Consider the following 22,539-nt stretch of genomic DNA (forward strand, 5'->3'; position numbering starts at 1 on the left):
GCTGGACAGGTCTGTCTGGAAGGCGTATAGTAAGGGTCTTGTCAAGGCCGATTTACAAGTGGAAATCATGTTAGCCACTAAGCCTTGTCAATGAAGGTGAATGAAAAAGGACAAGCAGAAATCCATCGATATTTCCGTAGGATTTCTCGCTTTGACAAAGGCCACCCATTTCTTCCAAGATGACTCATATTGCCTTCTGGTAGATTTCGTCGTATATTCCTCCAAGAAGTCTAAGATTTCCTTCGAGATCCCAAACCTCTTCTTGACGGCTAGGGAGAGAAAATCATGAGATGAAGGTCTCGGGTTTTCTGTAATGAAGCGAAGACAGTCGACTTCTGAACTTGTTGGGACAGAACTGGGTCCGGCAGGGGAATTAGCTTCGGTTGTAATTCCAGGATCAATGGGAACCAGTTGCTCCGGGGCCACTTGGGAGCCACTAGGGCCGTTATTCGTTGAAAGGATCTCAGCTTGGTGAGGACCTTTAGCAGAAGGTTGGGCGGAGGGAACAGGTAAATCTTTGTCCATCTGTTTCAGTCTAGGGACATGGCGTCCACCGCTTCCACTCTGGGGTCGTCGTATGTGGCCACGTAGCGAGGAAGTTTCTTGTTGTTGGTGAGAGATGAAGGAGAATGAGTCTGTGATTAGGGACCATTCTGACTCTATTGGAGCTATCCTGGATAGAGCATCCGCCATCACGTTGCGGAACCCTTGAAGACGAACTGCTGAGAGGTGCCATCTTTTCTTCTCCGCCAGACGGAAGATGGGCAACAACACTTGGTTGAGTTGGGGCGATCTTGAGCCCTGACGATTCAGATATCTGACCACTACGGCACTGTCCAGAGTCAGTCGTATGTGAATCTGAGGGACGAGGGGACAGCCTCTTCAATGTGAGAAAGACTGCCATGGCTCCAAGATGTTGAAGTGAAACGTCTTGAACAGAGGGGACCACGTTCCTTGAAATTGACATTGATGGGAGTGACCCACCCATCCTTCTAGTGATGCGTCCGTATGGATGACGACCGAGGGCGGAGGTAGTTGCAGAGATACCGACCTCCAGAACTTCTTGGCCTCCGACCATGGCTTGAGGAGTGATTGTAGCTGAGACGGTAGTGGTCTCTTGAGATCTCTTCGAACGTTTGGTGCCTATCTTCTCCAGACTCCCGATGCATCTTTTAGCTGTGCTCTTAGCACTGGATCTGTCACTGAAGGGAACTGGAGGGAGCCGAGCACCCGTTTCTGTTGTCGTCTTGCAATCCGTTTGGATTTGAGAAGTCTCTTGACATACCTCGCTATTTCCCTCCTCTTCTTTAGCGGAATGGAAAGACGGTGTGACTGGAGGTCCCAATGTATGCCTAGCCATTGGAACTTCTGAGCTGGAGATAGTCAAGACTTTTTGGTGTTTATCTTGAATCCTACATGTTCCAGGAATTGGATCACCTTCTCGGAGGCTTGCAGGCATTCCGTTTCTGATGCTGCCCACACCAGCCAATCGTCCAGGTAAGCCATCACCTGGACGCCTTGTAGGCGTAGTTGTTGAACGATTGTCTCTGCAAGCTTCGTGAAGATCCTTGGGGCTATGTTTAGCCCGAGGGCATGGCTCTGAAAAAGTACTGTCTTCTTTGAAGCCTGAATCCTAAGTAGGAGGAGGTCTTGCGATTCATTGGAATGTGCCAGTAGGCGTCCGCCATGTCTATCGAGACTGTGTATGCCTTTCGGGGCAATAGGGCTCGTATGTGCTGACGGGTCAGCATCTTAAACTTCTTGTTCTCGATGAACTTGTTGAGAGGGGACAAGTCCAGAATGACGGACTTTGTCAGAGTCTTTCTTGGGAACACAGAATAGTCTTCCTTGGAACCTGATGGACTTTGCCCTCTTGATCACCTTTTTGTTAAAGAGTTCTCGGACGTATTCTTCCAGAATGGGGTTGGAGTGTTAGAAGCTCCAGCTCCAGCCTAGTCCGTTCTTGATGATGCTGTGAGTCCAGGGATTGAAGGTCCAATGATCCCAGAAGAGACGGAGTCTTCCTCCTACCGGAAGCAACTCATTGCTTCTGGTGTCCGGAGGGCTTGGCTCCTCGACCGCTTGCTCCCCTGCCTCCTTGGTCTCTTGGACTACTTCTTCGGTTGGGGACCTTCATCCGGAGAAGACTTCCTCTTCGACGACATGCCCCACTTTTGGAGAAAGTTCCTATTCTCCGTGGCGGCCTTGTCGACGATCTCCTTGACCAAGTCATTGGGGAAAAGATCCTTTCCCCAAATGTTGGAGGCAATAAACTTCCTCGGTTCGTGTTTAATCATGGCTGATGTAAACACGAACTCCCTGTAGGCCCTCCGAGCTCTGATGAAGCTATAGAAGTCCTTCATCAGGGTTGCCAAGTGGGTTTTGGCTAGGACCATGAATATATCTGGGGTCCTCTGTTCCCCAGCCATTGTCTCCATGATCACCTGGAGGGAGAGAGAGGCAGCCAGCCTCTCTTTAGTATCCTGCATGGTCAAACACGATGACCTCCTTCGGCTCTGTTTCCTCCTTGGAAACGGGTTCCGACTTGTCGTACAAAGCAATCCGGGTATAACTCGAAGTTAGGCTAGAATTCCACCTCTTCAAGGGGGACGGCGCCTAGCTTGTCCCAGATCACGATCCTCCCTCTGGTGATGGGCATGTACTCGGCATGCTTCCACGGGTTGATCACGGAGCAGGTGGGAAGTTCCTTGACATTGAGCCTCCTCTGAGGCCAGCGTTGAAGCGTCAAGCGAAGTATTTCCTTCTTGAAATCTTCGTCCCTCTGTTTGAACTTCTCCTTGAAGATCGCCATCATAGCTTGGAATGTAGCCATGGAATCGTCCAGCTTCGTGGGCAGAGGAGTGGACGACGTAGAGGGAATGGGTTCCGAGCCGATAACCTACGACACGGAGGCCGATGTAACGTCCTCTTCCTCGGATTCAGGAGCCACCGTAGACTCATCTTCGCGACCCTCAGCCAGAAGGGTCTTCTCAGTGGTGTCTGACACCTCTGACATCCTTTCATCCTCTATGTGGATGTCTTTCAATGCGTCCGATACGTCGGAATCGACCGCCAGCTGGATGCATGGGATCTCAGGTCGAGGGATTACGGCGTCTGTAGCCTTAGGGAAGAGCATGGCCCTCATCCGCTCATTGGGAAGGTAAGGCCCCGTGGCGTTCTTCTGCAAACCACGCACCCACTTGCGTAGTTTCCCCTGGGCGATGTCCCTTGACTCCGCAGACTGGGGAGTCTGAACCCCCTCGTTGAGCAGGTCCTTGCACGTAGTGCACACTTGCAGGTCCCAGTACCTCAGAGACCCCTTGGTGACAGCCGTAGAAGTCCCGGCGCCGAACGCTGCAGAAGGCGCTCTCACACCGGATGTACTCCTCCTGTAAAGAAAGGAAAGGTACATGAGTATGTGGAAGTCTATCATGCTAGACTTAAATTAACCTTAGATTAATCTTAATTTAATCTTAATTATATAATATAAGATTCCCTTCCAAGTGTAAGCTTAGGATAGGTAACATGGAATTGAAGAGGGAAAGACACATACTTGTGAATCCCGCCCAGCCAGTTGCCGTGACCCTTCCCCACTATTAATTCTAGGGCGCCCGTCGAGGGAGGCCCGAAGGAAGAATCAAGCCCATAGGGGTAGAGTAGTGTAAGCAACACCGCTTCCAAGGAATTAATAGAGGAATTAAAGGGAGCCGATGAACAATTAGCGTAAAGAAAAGGGGGGTATCAATCCCCAATTCAGGTAGGTCTCGGCAAGGGACTGTGCATGAATGCACAGAGTATGCTAGAAATTTTATCGATTGTATAACTATATACTATAGTTTTCTGTCTAAGGTATGTTCTATACCACAGATGTACTGGCTATTGTATACATCCATACAACAGACATTGCCAGCGTACTGACGGCAGGGCTAGTGCAAGACGACAGTTCACTGGCACAATACTGTACTGTAAAGATATGTGTGGCCGGCGGTCCGCCAGACTGCCGGAGGTCCACCGGCAGAGGGCAACCAGCCCCAGCCATCATTCTATGTGGCAGGGTAAAGGAGAAACCCCGACGACCCCCGGCTGCCGGCGGGCAACCGGCCAAGGCACACCAACCCTGCCATCATACTATGTGACTGGGCGGTGACCTAGGCTACACTAGCCGGCAGAGTCGGCCTGCCTTCTGCCGGCGGGGCTGGTGGCAGGTGGTCAACGTAATTGACAGCACTAGCCCGGAGAGAGAGAGAAAGCAGTGAGTGAAGGAGAAGGAAGGGCAGCAGCTTCGCCACCCTAACTCCGCCTTCCTCAGGAAGGAGGGTTCAAATGGAAGGGGAGAACATATCATGATCAGGCTTCCATCCAGCCGCAGCTCTGTCGGTACCAGTCGGCTAGGGCAGCGGGTGGCAGTCCAAGGGAGGACCGAAGAACACTCTAAAACAGCAGGGAGGTCTCCCGCCGGCAGCTAGACTTGCCGCATGGCTATCCCAGAGCAACATTTACGCGGGGGAAGCTGAACGACTCGGCCCAGCAGGCGAAAGACCAGGCTGACCCTACAACCCACCGGCACTCGATGAGATTGTACGACAGCCGACACAGGGGTGTAATGGCTAGGCCATCACCAAAGGACAGAGGGGGGCAGGGAAAGGGTCCTGTGTAAGGAGTGTAAGGAGTTGGCGTAAGCCTTCCCCAGCACTCTAACAAGGGGACTCTGTTTCAGTACCGGCACCGCCCCAGGTATAAGGAGAGTCCATTCTCCAGCCTAGGGTGGGTTAGTGCAGTACAGGGGCTGGCATCATCAAGCCGTCCTAAACTATAAAGAAACAGAATCCCTAAGCCTGCCTAACCTAGGCTAGGGAAATTCATTATTTCCCAGCCCAGAGTATGCAAGCGCAGGACAAGTCGCTAGGCCACAGGGAGGAGGGGTCTCATGACCCCTCTAGGTGTGGTCTAGGGGGGCAAGGCCCCCTATGCCAGCCAACAGGGTCCAACAGGAGAGTACATTCACTTTATTGGGGTAGCTGGAGGCACACGAAAGCTACTCTGAGGTTCTGACCCGAACGCAAAGCTCATGAACAATGGCTTTAGGACGGGGAAGAAAACCCTAGCCTAACCTTACCAGAATCACAATTCAGGGCAAGGAGGGCTAGGATTGCAGCCTAGGCTACACTCAGAGGGAGCGATTACCTTATACATAAAGGTAACCGTAGATGTGCAAAAGTATACTAAAGCCCCAAGGTTACTAGCCAAGGAGCAGGGGAATCGACTACCTGATTCATCGAAACACCTTGTATACTCTCTAGTAAGAGGAAAAAACCCATGTGCAATCACAGAATCTTATATGTATAATTGCCTAATATCTTCATTTAAATAGGATAACACAAGGAACACTTATTATATCATGCATGAAAGTAAACTAAAGCGCCTAAGCTAGCATGCCTAGCATCGGAAAGATCGGCTACCTACATTCGCCGAAACTGAAGAATACTAACGGCATAATATAACTAATTCCTAGCAATGAAGACTAAATAACTAATATACTGATAATTAGCTAAGAACCAGGACGGTCGTTCTGGCTAACTAAATAAAGCATGCGATGTGAACGACAGCGTCGGCGACGCCTCCAGTCTAGGCAATAGCTCCGCCACAAAACACAGTTTATTTCGAGAAAAAACTATATTCTACGGCCAGAGCTAATTTATACAGTATAAGAAGTGAACGCTCAACTTTCCAGAGGCAGAAGAGGCTGAAGATTGCGACATGGCTGCGTAAATAGCGAGAAAACTGGGAAACAACATCTGGTCAAGACGCTACTACGAAAGGAATGGAGATGACGTCAGCAAGATGGCGACGAATATAACGTCATCAGTGTGCCCATAACAGTAACAGAGGAGAACTTTGTAACGACTCCTCCTATATCCTGCCACTTGTTCCCCCCTCGAAGCATAAACACTATGTGGGGTGCAGATAGCTATGTGGGGTGCAGATAGCTATGTGGCGTGTCAAGAATACATCCCCTATTATCATGCGATATCCTAAAGGGCAACCTTGAGGGTACTCGTGCCAGAAGTTAGAATTCTGGAGACCTTTAGTTTAATTCTCTGGGAATATCCACTGTAGTCAAATATACCCTTAGGAAGCTACTAAAGGAACCTTCCATCAGGACGACATGGCCTGAGCCCAAAAATGCGTCTTATGACTTGGGAAATACGGTGTACTGTATGTATGTATAAGTATATACACATATATATATATATAAATAAATAAATCGACTTACCCTTGCACCAGTGCCGTTTCCTCCAGACCTATTTCTTGCCCTGTAATAATATATTTCACTTGCAGCTTCATGAGGTCCTCTGTCTCCTTCTGATGCTCTTCGCTGGCGACCTCTAATCCCTCCATGGTGGTAACCGTATCTCTGGAACGCATCCTGAACTACCAACCCCTCATTTTCTGACCTCGTACGTGTGCGAGCTTTTCTGGCTTCCTTGGCAGCATCATACTCCTCAGGCTGGAATTTTAAAAACTTTTATGAGCCCTTATACATAGGTCCAATTTCTATAAGCGAGTTGTTTAGTTAATATATAAAAAGATCTAAAGAGGGCAAGTCTCTTAATCTGAAAATAGAAGTAAAACTTTCTTTAACTCCCTTTATCCCTTACATTGGGTGACCTACGGGTTAAGAATCATAATCATGCTACGATGTGAAACTGCACCCTACCAATGGTCAGCAGAGAACACTCCGGCTCTCAACATATATCCATACGAGTAATGGCCAAGCAGTGACTAACATTCACCTCTTTCTCCAATCTAGGTGTTAATGGTTCAATTAAAAGAACCAAATGATTGTATCATATTAATGGAGAGAAGGTGCACTATAGAGAAGGGAAGTATAACAATGAGTGTACTTGTGTTTCTAGGGAGAATTCAGATCAGGCTTTTACACCTTAGCTGTTGTCTTCTAACCAAAATAGAGGTTAGTAATGACCTTGCAATTAGTGTTAAAAGTACAGATGGAGAATTTGTATATAGGGCCAGAAATTGTTGGGCTAATATTCCAATTTCTTTCTTTCATGGAAGTTTCCTAATTCAGTGCAATCTACTCTTTATTTTCCTTATTATTTCAGACTTGTCTTTAACAGCCTTGATTGCAGCCAGTATATCCTTTTTCTCTCCTGTATTGCCTACGAGTGTTACAGTTACTAACCTATTCAACCTTATCCCATACCATATTCTGAGTTGGGCGAATCCTTCTAAACATGCCTGGATTTCTTCCGTTTCCCTTTGTTACTGGACAATGAGTTCAGTCACAAGTTCAAGCTTTTCTTCTATAGAAATGGATTTAATATAAAAAAATATGCTTCAAAATCAATTATCTTATTAATTTTTTTAATATTAAAATATTTTCAGTAATAATGATAAAAGTAATGAAGGAAATAATGATTAATTATTGGATTTGTGACTTACCATAATTTCTTTTACTAGCTTCATGACTAGACTGTATGCTTTTGGCAATAGCTGGATGGTCTAACATTCATAATGAATCAAATATTTGTTATTGTAACACCAATTGGCCAAAATTATTTCATTGAAACAGTAAACACATCAGGCCAACCTCACACTGCTGTACCTTCTACAACTTGCAAAATCAAGAAATGAAGAATTTTTTTAGAATGCCACAATGCAGCAAATGTTACCAAAATACATAAACTACTAAAAAAATCAGCTCAACAAAATATAACCTCCTATTGTTGTGTAGCACACCTTTTAAATCTAATAGATCATGACCTAGAAATTGATCATGTAAAAGAGCATTATTATTATTATTATTACCAGCCAAGCTACAACCCTAGTTGGAAAAGCAAGATGCTATAAGCGCAAGGGCTCCAACAGAAAAATAGCCCAGTGAGGAAAGGAAATAAGGAAATAAAAAAGGATGAGAATAAATTAACAATAAATCATTCTAAAAATAGTAACAACGTCAAAACAGATATGTCCTTTATAAACTATTAACGTCAAAAACAGATATGTCATATATAAACTATAAAAAGACTCATGTCAGCCTGGTCAACATAAAAACATTTACTCAAACTTTGAACTTTTCAAGTTCTACTGATTCAACTACCCGATTAGGAAGATCATTCCACAACTTGATAACAGCTGGAATAAAACTCCTAGAATACTGTGTAGTATTGAGCCTAATGATGGAGAGGGCCTGGCTATTAGAATTAACTGCCTGCCTAGTATTACGAACAGGATAGAATTGTCCAGGGAGATCTGAATGTGAAGGATGGTCAGAGTTATGAAAAATCTTATGCAACATGCATAATGAACTAATTGAACGACAGTGCCAAAGATTAATATCTAGATCAGGAATAAGAAACTTAATGGAATCAGCAGCTGAACACCAGACAGGAGAACAATACTTAAAACAAGATAGAATGAAAGAATTAAAACACTTCTTCAGAATAGATTGATCACTAAAATCTTAAAAGACTTTCTCAATAAGCCAATTTTTTGTGCAATTGAAGAAGATACAGACCTAATGTGTTTCTCAAGAGTAAATTTGCTGTTGAGAATCACACCTAAAATTTTAAGTCATACAAATTTAAAGAAACATAGTCAATCCGAATGTTGATGAGCCACCGTCCTTGACCTACTTACAATCATACTTTGAGTTTTATTAGGATTCAACTTCATACCCCATAATTTGCACTATGCACTAATTTAGCTAAATCTCTATTAAGGGATTCACCAACCCCAGACCTACATTCAGGGGATGGAATTGATGCAAAGAGAGTAGCATCATCTACATATGCAACAAGCTTGTTTTCTAGGCCAAACCACAACATGTGTATATAGTATGAAAAGTAATGGGCCAAGAACACTACCCTGTGGAACACCGGATATCACATACCTATACTCACTATGGTGCCAATCAACAACAACTCTTTGAGATCTATTACTTAGAAAATCAATAATAATGCTAAGAAACGACCCACCCACTCCCAACTGTTTGAGTTTGAAAACAAGGGCCTCATGATTAACACGGTCAAAGGCAGCACTAAAATCAAGGCCAATCATACGAACTTCCTGACCACAATCAAGGGATTTCTGTACAGCATTGGAGATTGTAAGAATGGCATCACCAGCTCCAAGGCCTTTACGAAAACCAAATTGCAAACTAGGGAATAGATGATTACCTTCAGCAAACCTATTAAGATGTTTTGTCAGAAGACGTTCAAAATGGGAGTTAAGGAAATTGAGCGGTAATCAGTGGGACTTGAGCTACCACAAACACATTTACATAGAGGAGTAATATTACCAATTCTCCAACAAGTGCTAAAAGCTCCTCTTCTTGCTAACTTGCGCAAAATAACAGATAACTTTGGAGCTAATAAATCTGCTGTCTTTATACATAACAAAGGAAAAATGCCATTTGGGTCTACACCTCCATAAGCATCAAGGTTCATCAACAGAGCTTCAATCTCATGAGATTGAAAAGCTAAACTAGTTAGTTTAGCCTCAGGAAAACAGGAATGAGAAAGTTCAAGTTTTTCATTACTCTGTTTACTATAAAAAACATCAGCCAACAGGTTGCCTTTTCCTTTGGACAGTGAATGACTGAGCCATCTGGTTTAAGTAAAGGAGGAACTGTTGCATCTACACCAAAGAGGGCAGATTTAAGGGTAGACCTCCATTTATGTTCCTGAGTTGTACCAGAAGGTATTTCTTTTATGGTTAAATTGTACACCTTTTCAGTTGAGGCATAAACTCTCTGAGCAAAAGCTCGAAGCTGAGTATAGTTGTTCCAGGTCAAATATGATCTGTTACCCTTCCAAAGATGATAGGCCTCCTGCTTCTCCAAATAAGCATGTCTACAATCATCATTGAACCACGGTTTGTCCTTCACTCGGTACCTTAGCACACGAGAAGGGATACACCTATCAATTATGTTGACTAGATTCTCATTCAAAGGGACAACAGGATCTACACTACTATATTATTGTGACCAATTCAATCACAAAAGATCATGCAAAATCCCATTCCAGTCTGCTTGGGATTTCATATAAATTTTACAAGAGTATAATATATTAGGGACAGGCTGCTCAGTCTTCACTACTAATGAAATCAAGGCATGATCAGATGTCCCGACTGGAGAACCAACCTTACTAGTTATAACGCCAGGGGAGTGAGTGTATACGAGGTCCAAGCAATTACCAGACCTGTGAGTAGCTTCATTTATGATTTGCTCACAGCCTGATTCAGAGGCAATGTCTAAAGCTCTTAAGCCATGGCGATCGGTAGGAGAGATAGAACTTAACCACTCCCTATGGTGAGGATTAAAATCACCAACAAAGACAAAAGAAGCCTTTCTATCATCTTCTTGTATCTTAGCCATAATGGTAAGAAGACAATCAAAAGAAGCCTTTCTATCATCTTCTTGTATCTTAGCCATAATGGTAAGAAGACAATCGAAGATAGAATTATCCATGTCTGGATTCCAGTAGATGGAAGACAAATAAAAGTTGTTATGCCTGCCACAAACTTTTATTACCTGAATCTCATGACATCCACATTGATAGCAGGACTTATGAGAAGCAGGGTACTTGGTCCTAATATACACCGCCATTCCCCTGGCCCTAGGGATGGCATCACATTTCAACATTATTGGCTTAAAACCAGTTATAAGAAGCTCAGATGAGTGCCTCATATTAGAAACCAAAGTTTCTGAGCACAAAAGAATATCATACTGTCTGGATGCAACTGTAAGGTCTTGGATATTTACATGAGACCACGAATATTGCAATACAGACGACGACATTGACGAAATCTAGGACGTACTGGTCCCGAATTTCGCTCAATGTCTCCAAAAAGCATAAGAATTAATAGAAATAAAAAGAGACATCATACTTAAAAACTAGACTAACAAGAATTATAACAAAAACAATATGTACAGAATTATAAATAAAGTGATTGATGAAAACCATAGACTATAGTAAAAAGTCGGAAAAAGTGGTCAACGTGGAGGAGCCGATACACCATGCAAGGCTAAATACCCTCCAGGATAGCCACTTCAACTGAAGGGAGGACAGTAAGGATGGTTTTGAGAAGAAAAAGAATCAGAAAAGGAAAAGAAAACCTCTTGATAAACCACCAGGCATCCATGACCCTTCTATTAAGCCTGCCCAACACACCATTTCAAAAAAACAAGAGGAAGAAAAAAAAGTAATAAGATAGAATAGTGTGCCCGAGTGTGTTTTGTAGTTAAATGTTTCAGGAACCATCATTATGCAGGTTTAAGATACCATCAGGAAAGTGGTCAGTGTCTGATAATAACTCAAAATACAAGATAAAACACTGACAGACTGCCTCAGGAATTATGTGGATAACTGGCCAATTCTAATTAATATATATGAAGGAGACAGGCACTCAAACACTCTTGCTAAGAAGCTATTGGCTCAATTGCAGCCAATAGCTAAGGCACTAGATTGAGTACAAAGAAATAAATGCACCAGTGCTCAAGCTGTCGATATTTGGATGGAGTTATGTGAACACTTCAAAACCATAAAGCAAGTTCAAAAATTAGAAGGTATGATCACTTCATTACCATGGCTCATCTTCTTGTCAACATGCTTCATCCTTCCCTTCAGAGGAAGGTACTTAATGACGAAGAGATAAATATGGCAAAGGAATATGTCAACACTTGTTCCCACCATAATCAAGTTTCAGGCAATACCACCTTTTTTTAGTCATTTAAGTTTACTGAACCTGTGAACAAGACCATATCAGCCACTGAATGATGGGAGCCTCATGCAGGTTTGGTGGGTAGTGACATTCAGCAGTGCACCAACTTATGACTGCCGTAGCCTCGTCATCTGAAGTAGAATGAGTCTTCTCTTTTGGACTAGTACATTCAAAGCTGATGAAGAGCCTTGGAACAGAGAAGGTAGATAAACTTGTTTCCATTTTCAAGTTACTCAATAAAAACATTTCTACCAACGATGATGACGTATAATTAAGAATATGTTGTATCTAACCAGTCAAATTCATATGACCCAATGTTATCTTTTTTTTCTTTCTTTTTGTAATCCATGTCTCTATAATAAGGATGTTGCATAAAAAATGTGTTAGGTTAATTAAACTTGGAAGAAATTCAGTTAAACAGGACAAAATGTATTTAATTTACAATCAAGAAATAATTATCTTGATTGAATAAGTAAAAAAAAAAAATATCCTACCTAACACTTGGCGATCCTGCATCACACACTATGATTCATTTATGCTGTATTAACAAAATAAATTAGTTTATCCCTGCTAAAAAATAAATTTTCTATTCAATCACAATTATTGTTGGCTTCCAAAGTGAATCCTTTCAAGATTTCACTCACTAAACAGTACAATTACTGTATCTAATTAATCAGTTTCATTATAAGTTCATTTTCTGGAATAGTGGAGGAATCAAATTCAAGTTCTACAGCTTGGTTGACTAAGATGTGTTAGCTACAGGAGGAAATATCATCCATTTGTTGAACATTTTTCTTTTGCTAATTCTAAATTAGTGAGAGTTTATCCCCTACTTTGGAGAAATTAGTAGGTCATCCTCACTGGTTGTCATTAATAGATGGTTTCTCTGTTTCTGCAACAAAATCTGGTACATAGGACAATGACAGTTCCCTTAACCTCCTGGACTGAGAAACCAAGTATGCAAGTCCGTGAAGCTCACTTACTCTGTAATATGCCAAGGCTAGCAGAAAGCCTGTCTTAAGGGTAAGGTCTCTCTGAGATTTTACTCAAGGGTTTATAAAAGACTGGAGAACCTTGAAAGCACTCAAAGTTAAGGGTTTGATTTCCCGAGGTGCTGAAGCCTGTTTGAAGTTCCTCGTTAAAGCTGATAATTACCACACTAAGGAGAGATCAAATCCTTCAAAAGATGCACCTGGCTCCAGGTGTAAGAAAACTAAAAGTTAGAAATAAAGGGAATAGCAAGTGACCTTTTGCAGAGCAAACTTCCTTCCACAACAACAATCAAGAAAAGTGGGTCTTTGCCTGGCAACCTACTGTAGAGGATTTATGGAGGTATTCCAGATACCTCCTTTGCAGTCGGTCTTAAAATCCCTTCTCTAGGGGAGATGCTGGATAACCTCCGACTGTGAAGAGACAGGCAAAACATTGACATATGAATAAAAAAAGTATAAGCTAGTTTGGTAGCTCTCTTTGCACATCTACAAGAAGGCTTAGGAGTTCTGGATACCACTCAATGTGAGGCCACTTCAAGGCGATTAATGTTACTCGTAGGTACCTGGACATCATTACCTTCTACAAGACTAGAGGTATTAGGTTGAACGGTGTATACTCAAAGACAATTCACAGCCACTAAGGGATTCAAAGACTATTCTGAGCCAACTTTTTACCTAAACAACTCATTATCTGCTATCACATTCTGCCTTCCAGAGTGAAACAAGCTAAGAAGTGTAATGTGTGAACCAGTGCCCACTGATGCATCTTGACAGCTGGCTAAGAATCCAGGACACTAAACCCCCTTCCTTGTTGACGTATGTCACTATGTTCGTGTTGTCACTCATCAACACTACTGAGTGAAGGGGAGTAACGCTAGATACGCTGGTTTTAGTTTTAGGTAAATGACATGTAACTAAGTCTTCCTGTATCCACAGACCTGCGATGCACATGAAAACAGAAAAAATCCAAATCCTGAAAGGACCTGCAATAGGGATCCACTTAACAGGTTCTCGTCTTGAAACCACCGTATAGACCCTACCTATGCTCTTTCAAATTTATGAAGAAGGTCTAGCTGTACTTGTGGACAAAAACACACAATCTATATTTCTGACCTTGTACATACATACATATACCAAGGCACTTCCCCCCATTTTGGGGGGTAGCCGACATCAAACAAATGAAACAGAAAAGGGGACCTCTCCTCTATGTTCCTCCCAGCCTGACAAGGGACTCAACCGAGTTCGGCTGGTACTGCTAGGGGTGGCACAGCCCACCCTCCCATTATCCACCACAGATGAAGCTTCATAACGCTGAATCCCCTACTCTCCTACCTCCGCGGTCTTCCAAGGCACCGGAGGAAGCAGCAGAGCCTACCGGAACTGTGTCACAATCGCTCGCCATTCATTCCTATTTCTAGCACTCTCTCTTGCCTCTCTCACATCTATCCTCCTATCACCCAGAGCTTCCTTCACTCCATCCATCCACCCAAACCTTGGCCTTCCTCTTGTACTTCTTCCATCAACTCTAGCATTCATCACCTTCTTTAGCAGACAGCCATTTTCCATTCTCTCAACATGGCCAAACCACCTCAACACATTCATATCCACTCTAGCAGCTAACTCATTTCTTACACGCGTTCTCACCCTCACTACTTTGTTCCTAACCCTATCTACTCGAGATACACCAGCCATACTCCTTAGACATTTCATCTTAAACACATTCAATTTCTGTCTCTCCGTCACTTTCATCCCCCACAACTCCGATCCATACATCAAAACTGGTACAATCACTTTCTCATACAAAACTCTCTTTACATTCATGCCCAACCCTCTATTTTTTACTACTCCCGTAACTGCCCCCAACACTTTGCATCATACATTCACTCCCTGACGTACATCTGCTTCCACTCCACCATTTACTGCAACAACAGATCCGAAGTACTTAAACTGATCCACCTCCTCAAGTAACTCTCCATTCAACCTCGCACCACCTTCCCTTCTCGTATATTTCATAACCTTACTCTTGCCCACATTAACTCTCAACTTCCTTCTCTCAAATACCCTTCCAAATTCTGTCACTAATCGGCCAAGCTTCTCTTCCGCGTCTGCAACCAGTACAGTATCATCCGCAAACAACAACTGATTTACCTCCCATTCATGAAAGATAGAGAAAAATATGGAAGTAAAACACAAGGTATCGGAGGCAAATAGGGTGGATGACTGGATGTGGAGTCAGGGATAGGGTCGTTCGTATGAAGATAATAAGAAGAATTTTGAAAAGTGAAGAGAGTAAGGAAGGGTGGATTGAGAAATGGAGAGTGAAATATGAAAATGGAAGGTTGTTGAGATGAGAGGAAGCAAGGAAAACGAGGGCTGAATATTTAGAAAAATTGCTGAATGTTGAGGATAATAAGGAGGCAGATATAATTGCTGTTGCAGGTGTTTAGGCACCAGTGATGCGAGATGAGAATCAAGAGAGATTACAAGAGAGGAAATGAAGAGAGCAGGAAAAGTTCCTGGAATGGATTATGTGAAATATGACAGTACTAGAATGGTTTGTGAGATTGTTTAATATATATTTTATGTTGTCAATGGTATCAGTAGACTGGGTGTGTGCATGTATTGTTCCGCTATACAAAGGTATGGGAGATGTGAATGAGTGTTGTGATTCAAGGGGTATTAGTTTGTTGAGAGTCCTTGGAGAAGTGCATGATAGTGGTAATCAAAAGTATTAAGCATAAAACAGAGGATGCAATCTTAGAAGTGCAGGGTAATTTTAGAAGAGGTAGGGGATGTATTCTTAACCTGACATGCATGTGGAAGACCTGCCGGAGTAAGTCACCACCATAAAAGGAGAGAGTGTACCGTATGTCATATGAGTACTTGTAAGATTGATAAATAGGATTCACTATTTTACTCCGTTGCGCCCAGGGGGTCCGGTGAGCGCCAGAGTATTGATATACTAACCAACCGAGAAGTAAGGTGGTAGTTAAACATTTTGTTTCGATGAATCTATTATTATTAGTACCATGAATCTCCGGTGAAACCAGATCAACGGAGTAAATAATACCGGAGCCAGTACGAGTACCATATCAATTAACCGGATAGCCTGTCGAGAGGAGGTGCTCCCAATCGTCATAGGTATCACCGGAGGTAATAATTAGTAACTTATAGGATATAAGAATAGCAATAACGTTCCTTACCCAAACTTCTACGCCGACGGAGTTCCATCAGCAGAGCTCCGGCGATAGAGCTCCGTATAGCAATTCCAACGAATTACACACTCTTCTGTCCTGTCCCTTATCTTCCCCAAGCCATAACGGGGGAAGAAAGGGAGGGACTAAGGGTAGGGGGAGAAAGGGTAGGAAAGCAAATGGCAGCCCGATAAGGGCTGGCCATAAGGGAGATCCTAACCTATGTCAGAATATGGTACAAAGAACTGGCTCTAACACAAAACATAAATGAAAACTATCACTTAAATAAAACAATTTGTTAACGAGAGTATACTAGCGTGTAAGCAGAATAACCTTATAAAATGTAGCCAAGTTTATAAAAATACCTGATAAGGCAGATAAAAAGAGGGGGAGTATTCCAGCCTCTCTTCGGACGTGAAAATTTCTTTTAAAATTGCATGTAGCCTACGTACAATAGGCAGGTTTAGCAAGTACTTATAAATAAGTGAAAAGAGGGGGAATACTCCAGCCTCCCTTCAGTAAAAGTACATTAGAGATTATTTCAAAACTCTAAATAGGCTACATATAAGGCAAATGAAAAGAGGGGGAGAATTCCAGCCTCTTTTCACACTAGAAAAATAGAATAAAGTCTGAATTCTATGGGAACGAAACCCATCACTCTCACAAAACATTAAAATATACAAGTACAGACAACAATATGGGATAGTCATAAATAAAATTAAAATAAGCGAGGAAGGGAGAACTAAAAGGCCAGGACGGAAAGAGGAATAAATTCCTTTTCAACGCTAAACGAAGCAATACTGTATACATGAAAAAACACCACACCGGCCAAGTAGGGGCTCTCTTCTTCGCTTAAAAGACTATACCAAAATTACAAATACGGGACTCGGAAGCGTCAAAGCATGTTTACATGATAATAAACTGTAAAAAGGCTCAGTAAATAAAAAACCGTGAACTAAACAATTCGAACCTAGCAAAAAAGGGGGCAACCCTGAATCATGCAAAACTAGGTACAGTAGATCAAAAACAAAACATGCTTGTGTATGCTCTAGATGGCTGCACATGGCTGAAACCCCGCACTAACAAAAACACGCTAAAACGCAGGTAATTAGCAAAATTCTATAACTCTTTTATCGAAAACAGAATTTAGGGTACTTAACATTGGCGCAGGGGAAAGTAGAGCCTCAGCCATCTCAAAAAGGGTCCAAAAAAGGGCAAAATGAACGAGCACAAAACAAAGAGTACAACGCTCACGAGTCCAAAAAGAAGGATGTCAGATGGCGCTCGTGTCGGGCGGTGGTGGGGTGGTCCAGACTGGTGCGGTAGAGATTGCTGTTACGACGAACCCCACATGTATATATTGTCGAAGCAATATTCTAAATGGCAGACGACCTGTGAATAGTGGCTTTCACACGCCCTTTCTTTATACACGACGCCCTTAAGGGTGCTCACGCGAGGGTAGTAACCTCTGCATTCCAATGCTTAAACTTTCTCTGGTATATTTTTGGATTGGAAACTAACTATATCAGAAAAGTGACAAGAAGGACCTTTTCACCGGCGAACACAGGTCGACCCAGAAAACATCAATCCACTTAAAAAATTTGCTGGAACAGGAAAATTGGTCAGTGATTTCTTTAGATCACCATGATGAACATACTAAAAGTCCTCATCAATACAGGCTGGCTTTGGCGGCCATCTTGGAAAATGGCAGACGAAATTCTGTTATTCTAGAATAACTTCTAAACCAATGTAGATGGATATTTTCCATGAATTAAAAATAGTTCCTTTTTAAAAACTAAAAAAGATTTGTATTAAAAATGCTTTAAGTAAAATTAAAAATAATAAGAGATATACTCAAAGATCTTAACTATTCAGTTATAACATACAGTCCCTAACCAACAACACAATGAGGACCAAGAGACCGTTTGTAGCTTGAATTGTTCGTAAATTGTTTAAGGTTAAATTTTGGCTTAGGGTATGTACAGTCTAACTCAGATGCGTACGAATAGTTCCCTTTCATATAAAATCAACACCAGGTTATTAGAAATGTTTGACTTTATTACCTTACATTGCTGTGCATGATAATATAAAGTATTTTGTTATAAAAAAGAAACATACATGTGGCCGTACGAACGTGTTACATTTGTATACGTACTCCCATAGTGTTTACATTTCAAATAAATGTGCAGAAGGTTATTCTAGTTTCATACCTAATTTTATGCTACGAACTTACTGCATTTATCTACTTCAAGAATGCTTTTTGTAGATTTAAATAAAATGCAGATGGATAGTTTACTGGATTATTTTATATGCTGTTGTTTAGACCAAAGGAGTAGAGTGTCAGCCTCCATTTGCATTGCTTTATTTCGTCTCCTCCAATGAAATGAGCTGATGCACAAAACACACACACAACCTCACTCTATTTCTCACATCTACATAATACAACACACACTGTGCAGTCATATACATATACAGTATATTACAGTGTAAATATTACAGTCATTTTACTGTAAATACTAGGTAAAGTAAACAATAAAATACTGTAACACATTTTTAAACCATTTCTTATCTGTTAGTGTCTATTTATTTACCAAGGCACTTCCCCCAATTTTGGGGGGTAGCCGACATCAAACAAAGGAACAAAAGGGGACCTTTCCTCTCTCCGCTCCTCCCAACCTGACAAGGGATTCAGCCGAGTTTGGCTGGTACTGCTCGGGTGCCACAGCCCACCCTACCCCGTTATCCACCACAATTGAAGTTTCATACACTGAATCCCCTACTGCTGCTACCTTCACGGTCACCAAGGCGACCAGAGGAAGCAGAAGGCCCTACCGGAACTGCGTCACAATCGTTCACCATTTCTAGCATGCTCTCTTGCCTCTCATCACCCAGAGCTTTCTTCACTCCATCCATTCACCCAAATCCTGGCCTTCCTCTTGTACTTCTCCCATCAACTCTTTGCATTCATCACCTTCTTTAGAAGAGTCAGTTTCTATTCTCTCAACATGGCCAAACCACCACCAACACTTTCATATCCACTCTTGCTGCTAAATCATTTCTTATACCTGTTCTCAACCTCACTACTTCCTTCCTAACCCTATCTACTCGAGATACACCAGCCATACTCCTCAGACACTTCATCTCAAACACATTCAATTTATGTCTCACCATCACTTTCATTCTCCACAACTCCAATCCATACATCACAGTTGGTACAATCACTTTCTCATACTGAATTCTCTTTTATATTCATGCCAAACCCTCTATTCTTTACCACTCCTTTCACTGCGTCCAAACACTTTGCATCCTTCATTCACTCTGACATACATCTGCTTACACTCCATCATTTGCTGCAACAACAGGCCCAAAGTACTTAAACTGATCCACCTCCTCAAATAACTCTCCATTCAACATGACATTCAACCTCGCACCTTCCCTTCTCATGCATCTCATTACCTTACTCTTACCCACATTAACTCTCAACTTCCTTCTCTCACATACCCTTCCAACTCTGTCACTAATCAAACAAGCTTCTCTTCAATAGTCTACAACTAGCACAGTATCATCTGCAAATAACAACTGATTTACCTCCCATTCATGATCACTCTCGTCTGTTTCAATCCCTAACCAGGCACTTGAGCATTCACATCTCTCACCACTCCATCAACAAACAAGTTGAACAACCATGGTGACATCACACATCCCTGTCTCAGCCCCACTCTTACTGGAAACCACTTTCTCACTTCATTTCCTATTCGTTAGTGTACAATACTAAAATATTTAGTTTGTAAATTAGTATTGCAATGTACTGCTGGGTAGAGTATACAGTACAACACAGTAAATAAATTTAATTTAGAATATGAAATGGTTTACTTTATAGTACATACAAAGACTATTTAACACAACAATGTATAGGATCATCACGAGCAAATGAAATCAGCTGACCTGAGGCATGATACACACACACACTCTCATGTACCCGAACATCTACATTACACAAAACACACACAATGTAAATATATAATTCAGTACATTTTACTATGGATATTGGGTAAAGTAAACAATAAAATACCCTACTGTAAATTACCTTTTACGCTATGATATTGGAAATAGATTGCATTAAAAAAAAGTTAAAGTTGCGGGTTTTAGGTCTCCCCAGAGACGATCTATTTCTGATGCCATAGTTTACAATACTGAAACATTAGCTTGTAAATTAGTACTGTAATGTACTACTGGGTAAAGTATACAGTAAAACACTATAAATAAATTTGATATAGAATACAAAATGTTTTCTGTACTTTACTGTACTTAAGAAAAGACTACTTATCACGATAAAACATTGCATACCCACACATCTACTTACGCTCCTACGTTCAGGGTCTCTCTCTCTCTCATATATCTATATTACAAATAAGCAAATACATATTACAGTGCATTGTAATGTTATTGATAGATAAAGAAAACAATAATATACATTTTTAAATGATTTTCTTGCGGTGACGGAGATATGATGAAGAAGACAAGTTAGCAGACACCTGGGATAATTTGCTGTCATCGGATAAATCAGTGTCGTCTTAGAAATCCTGATAGAAACACAGAATATTTGTCATCTCACCGATATCTAGTTTCTCAATGATGGCTACCTTCATTTCCCTTGAAGTGGTTTGCTATTTCTTTACACAACTACCACTAGTACAACTAATTTTCAGCCATAGTTGATGTTATCATAATTTATGGAAATACGGTAAAAATTTGGCGGAGTTAATACAAAGAAACAGCTACAATGATCACAACAGCAAACACTATGGATTTTGAATAAAGTTGGATGGAACTGAACGGACTTGATGGCAGTTGGGAGCGGCACTAATTTCAAAATTATAACTACATGGAGTTTGATTACAATTTTTGGCTTGCAGTAATTTGCATCCATAAATCTGAAAGTTTGCAAATGGGATGTTCTTTCCTTAAGGTACTGTTTATACTTGCATATTTGAAACCATTTTGATGTTTAGGAAAAATGTATTGTGTTGAAAGGTGATAAATTGACTATGTAAATGCGCAAATTTATTATCATCATCATATCAACAGTTTACTATGAAAAATGCCTTAAGCTCTTAAAAACCTCTAAATAGGACGACAAGAACAACACAGTCAATTTCTTTAAATTTCGTTCCCTTCAATTTATGATGATTAAACTAATATCATTTATTATAAATGTACGTACCTTAATATGATTTTATATACTTATTCCTATTTATTGTACATTAACATGATTTATGTGCCTTTAATGCTTTTCTCGTGATATATTACTGTAAATGTACATATTTCAATATGATTTTACACACGTTTTTTCGTATCTGTTGTACAGAAACATGATTTATGTGCTTTTGATGGTTTTCTAGTGATACTACAACTTCAATAAATGTGGTGGATTGACGTAAAGTCAGATAAAATAGCTTAAAACTCATTCTTATTTTTTCATATATTTTTGACAAACAACATACAATAAAAAGACTTTAATCGAAATGAAGTAACCTGAGGTATATCTGTAGACTGTAAGGTGTAGTGAACATACAAAAACCCTTACTGAAGGGCAGACTATGACCACTGGAACCAAATATGGAAGTCAGGTTACAGTAAGCATCGAGGTAGGCAATTCAGGCTTACCACCCACAACAAAAGTCTCACTGGCCTTCTAAGAATAACAAAGTAAGTTAAATATCTTAAGATCTATAAATGTTTACCACTAAATTAACTGGGAGGTGAGTATTGGCGTGTCATATTGTTATCAACTCAAATAAACATGACAAATTCGAAGATAATTTGTATTTTTGGGCTCAAGCCATGACGCCCTGATGGAAGGTTCCTTCAGTAGCTTCCTTGGGTAAATTTAACTACAGGGATATTCCCAGAGAATTAAACTAAAGGTTATCACAGAATTCTAACTTCTGGTGCGAGTACCCTAAAGGTTTCCCTCTAGGATATCGTATATCAACAGGGGACGTATGTATTAACACGCCACATAGCTATCTGCACCCCATACAGAGTTAACACTTCGATATGGAAAGGTGGAGAATAACTGGGGAGCCGTTCCACAGTTACACTCGTCCGTGGCTGCTTTTGGTACTCGAAACGTAAACAAACGGGCGCCATTGCTAAATGACGTCACGTCCGTCCTCATCCTTCAGCCTGTAGCCCCTTGCTTTGGTCGGATTTCCCTTTGTGCGATTTTCATCGACTTACATCACCGTTATGTCGTTACCTTCAGCCTCGCCTTCTTCTGGAAAGTTGAGTACCAGGTCCCAGTATTGTTTAAATAAGCTCTAGCCGTAAAGTAACTTCTACTTTTCGAAAAATATTGTGTTTTGTGGCGGAGCTGTGCCGATCCCGGACGCGCCATATTATGGCGTCGCTGTTCTATTGCATGCCTTATTTAGTTAGCCAGAACAGCCTTATCCGGTCTCTTAACTAATTTATATTATTAGTTATTTAGTCTTCATAGCTAGGAATTACTTATATCGTGTTTTAGCGCTCATCTACTCGGTCGTCGTTCGACCCCATACTAGATCGCTAGCTTAGCCCCTAGGCTAGATAGCCTAGTGCTTGTG

General features: G+C 41.5%; 1 protein-coding gene across 3 annotated transcripts in view; it reads right to left on the reverse strand.

Annotated features, from left to right (window-relative positions):
• The window catches only part of LOC137643975 (la-related protein 1B-like), a 798,692-nt gene that overhangs the window by 64,052 nt on the left and 712,101 nt on the right, over positions 1–22,539 (reverse strand). For all 3 annotated transcript variants that reach the window (XM_068376809.1, XM_068376808.1, XM_068376807.1), the window contains one exon: positions 6,275–6,508. In XM_068376809.1, coding sequence (XP_068232910.1) covers positions 6,275–6,508 — 234 coding nt within the window. The remainder of the gene's footprint in view (positions 1–6,274; positions 6,509–22,539) is intronic.

This window comes from Palaemon carinicauda, chromosome 7 (genome assembly GCF_036898095.1).
Source record: "Palaemon carinicauda isolate YSFRI2023 chromosome 7, ASM3689809v2, whole genome shotgun sequence".
Lineage (NCBI taxonomy): Eukaryota > Metazoa > Arthropoda > Malacostraca > Decapoda > Palaemonidae > Palaemon > Palaemon carinicauda.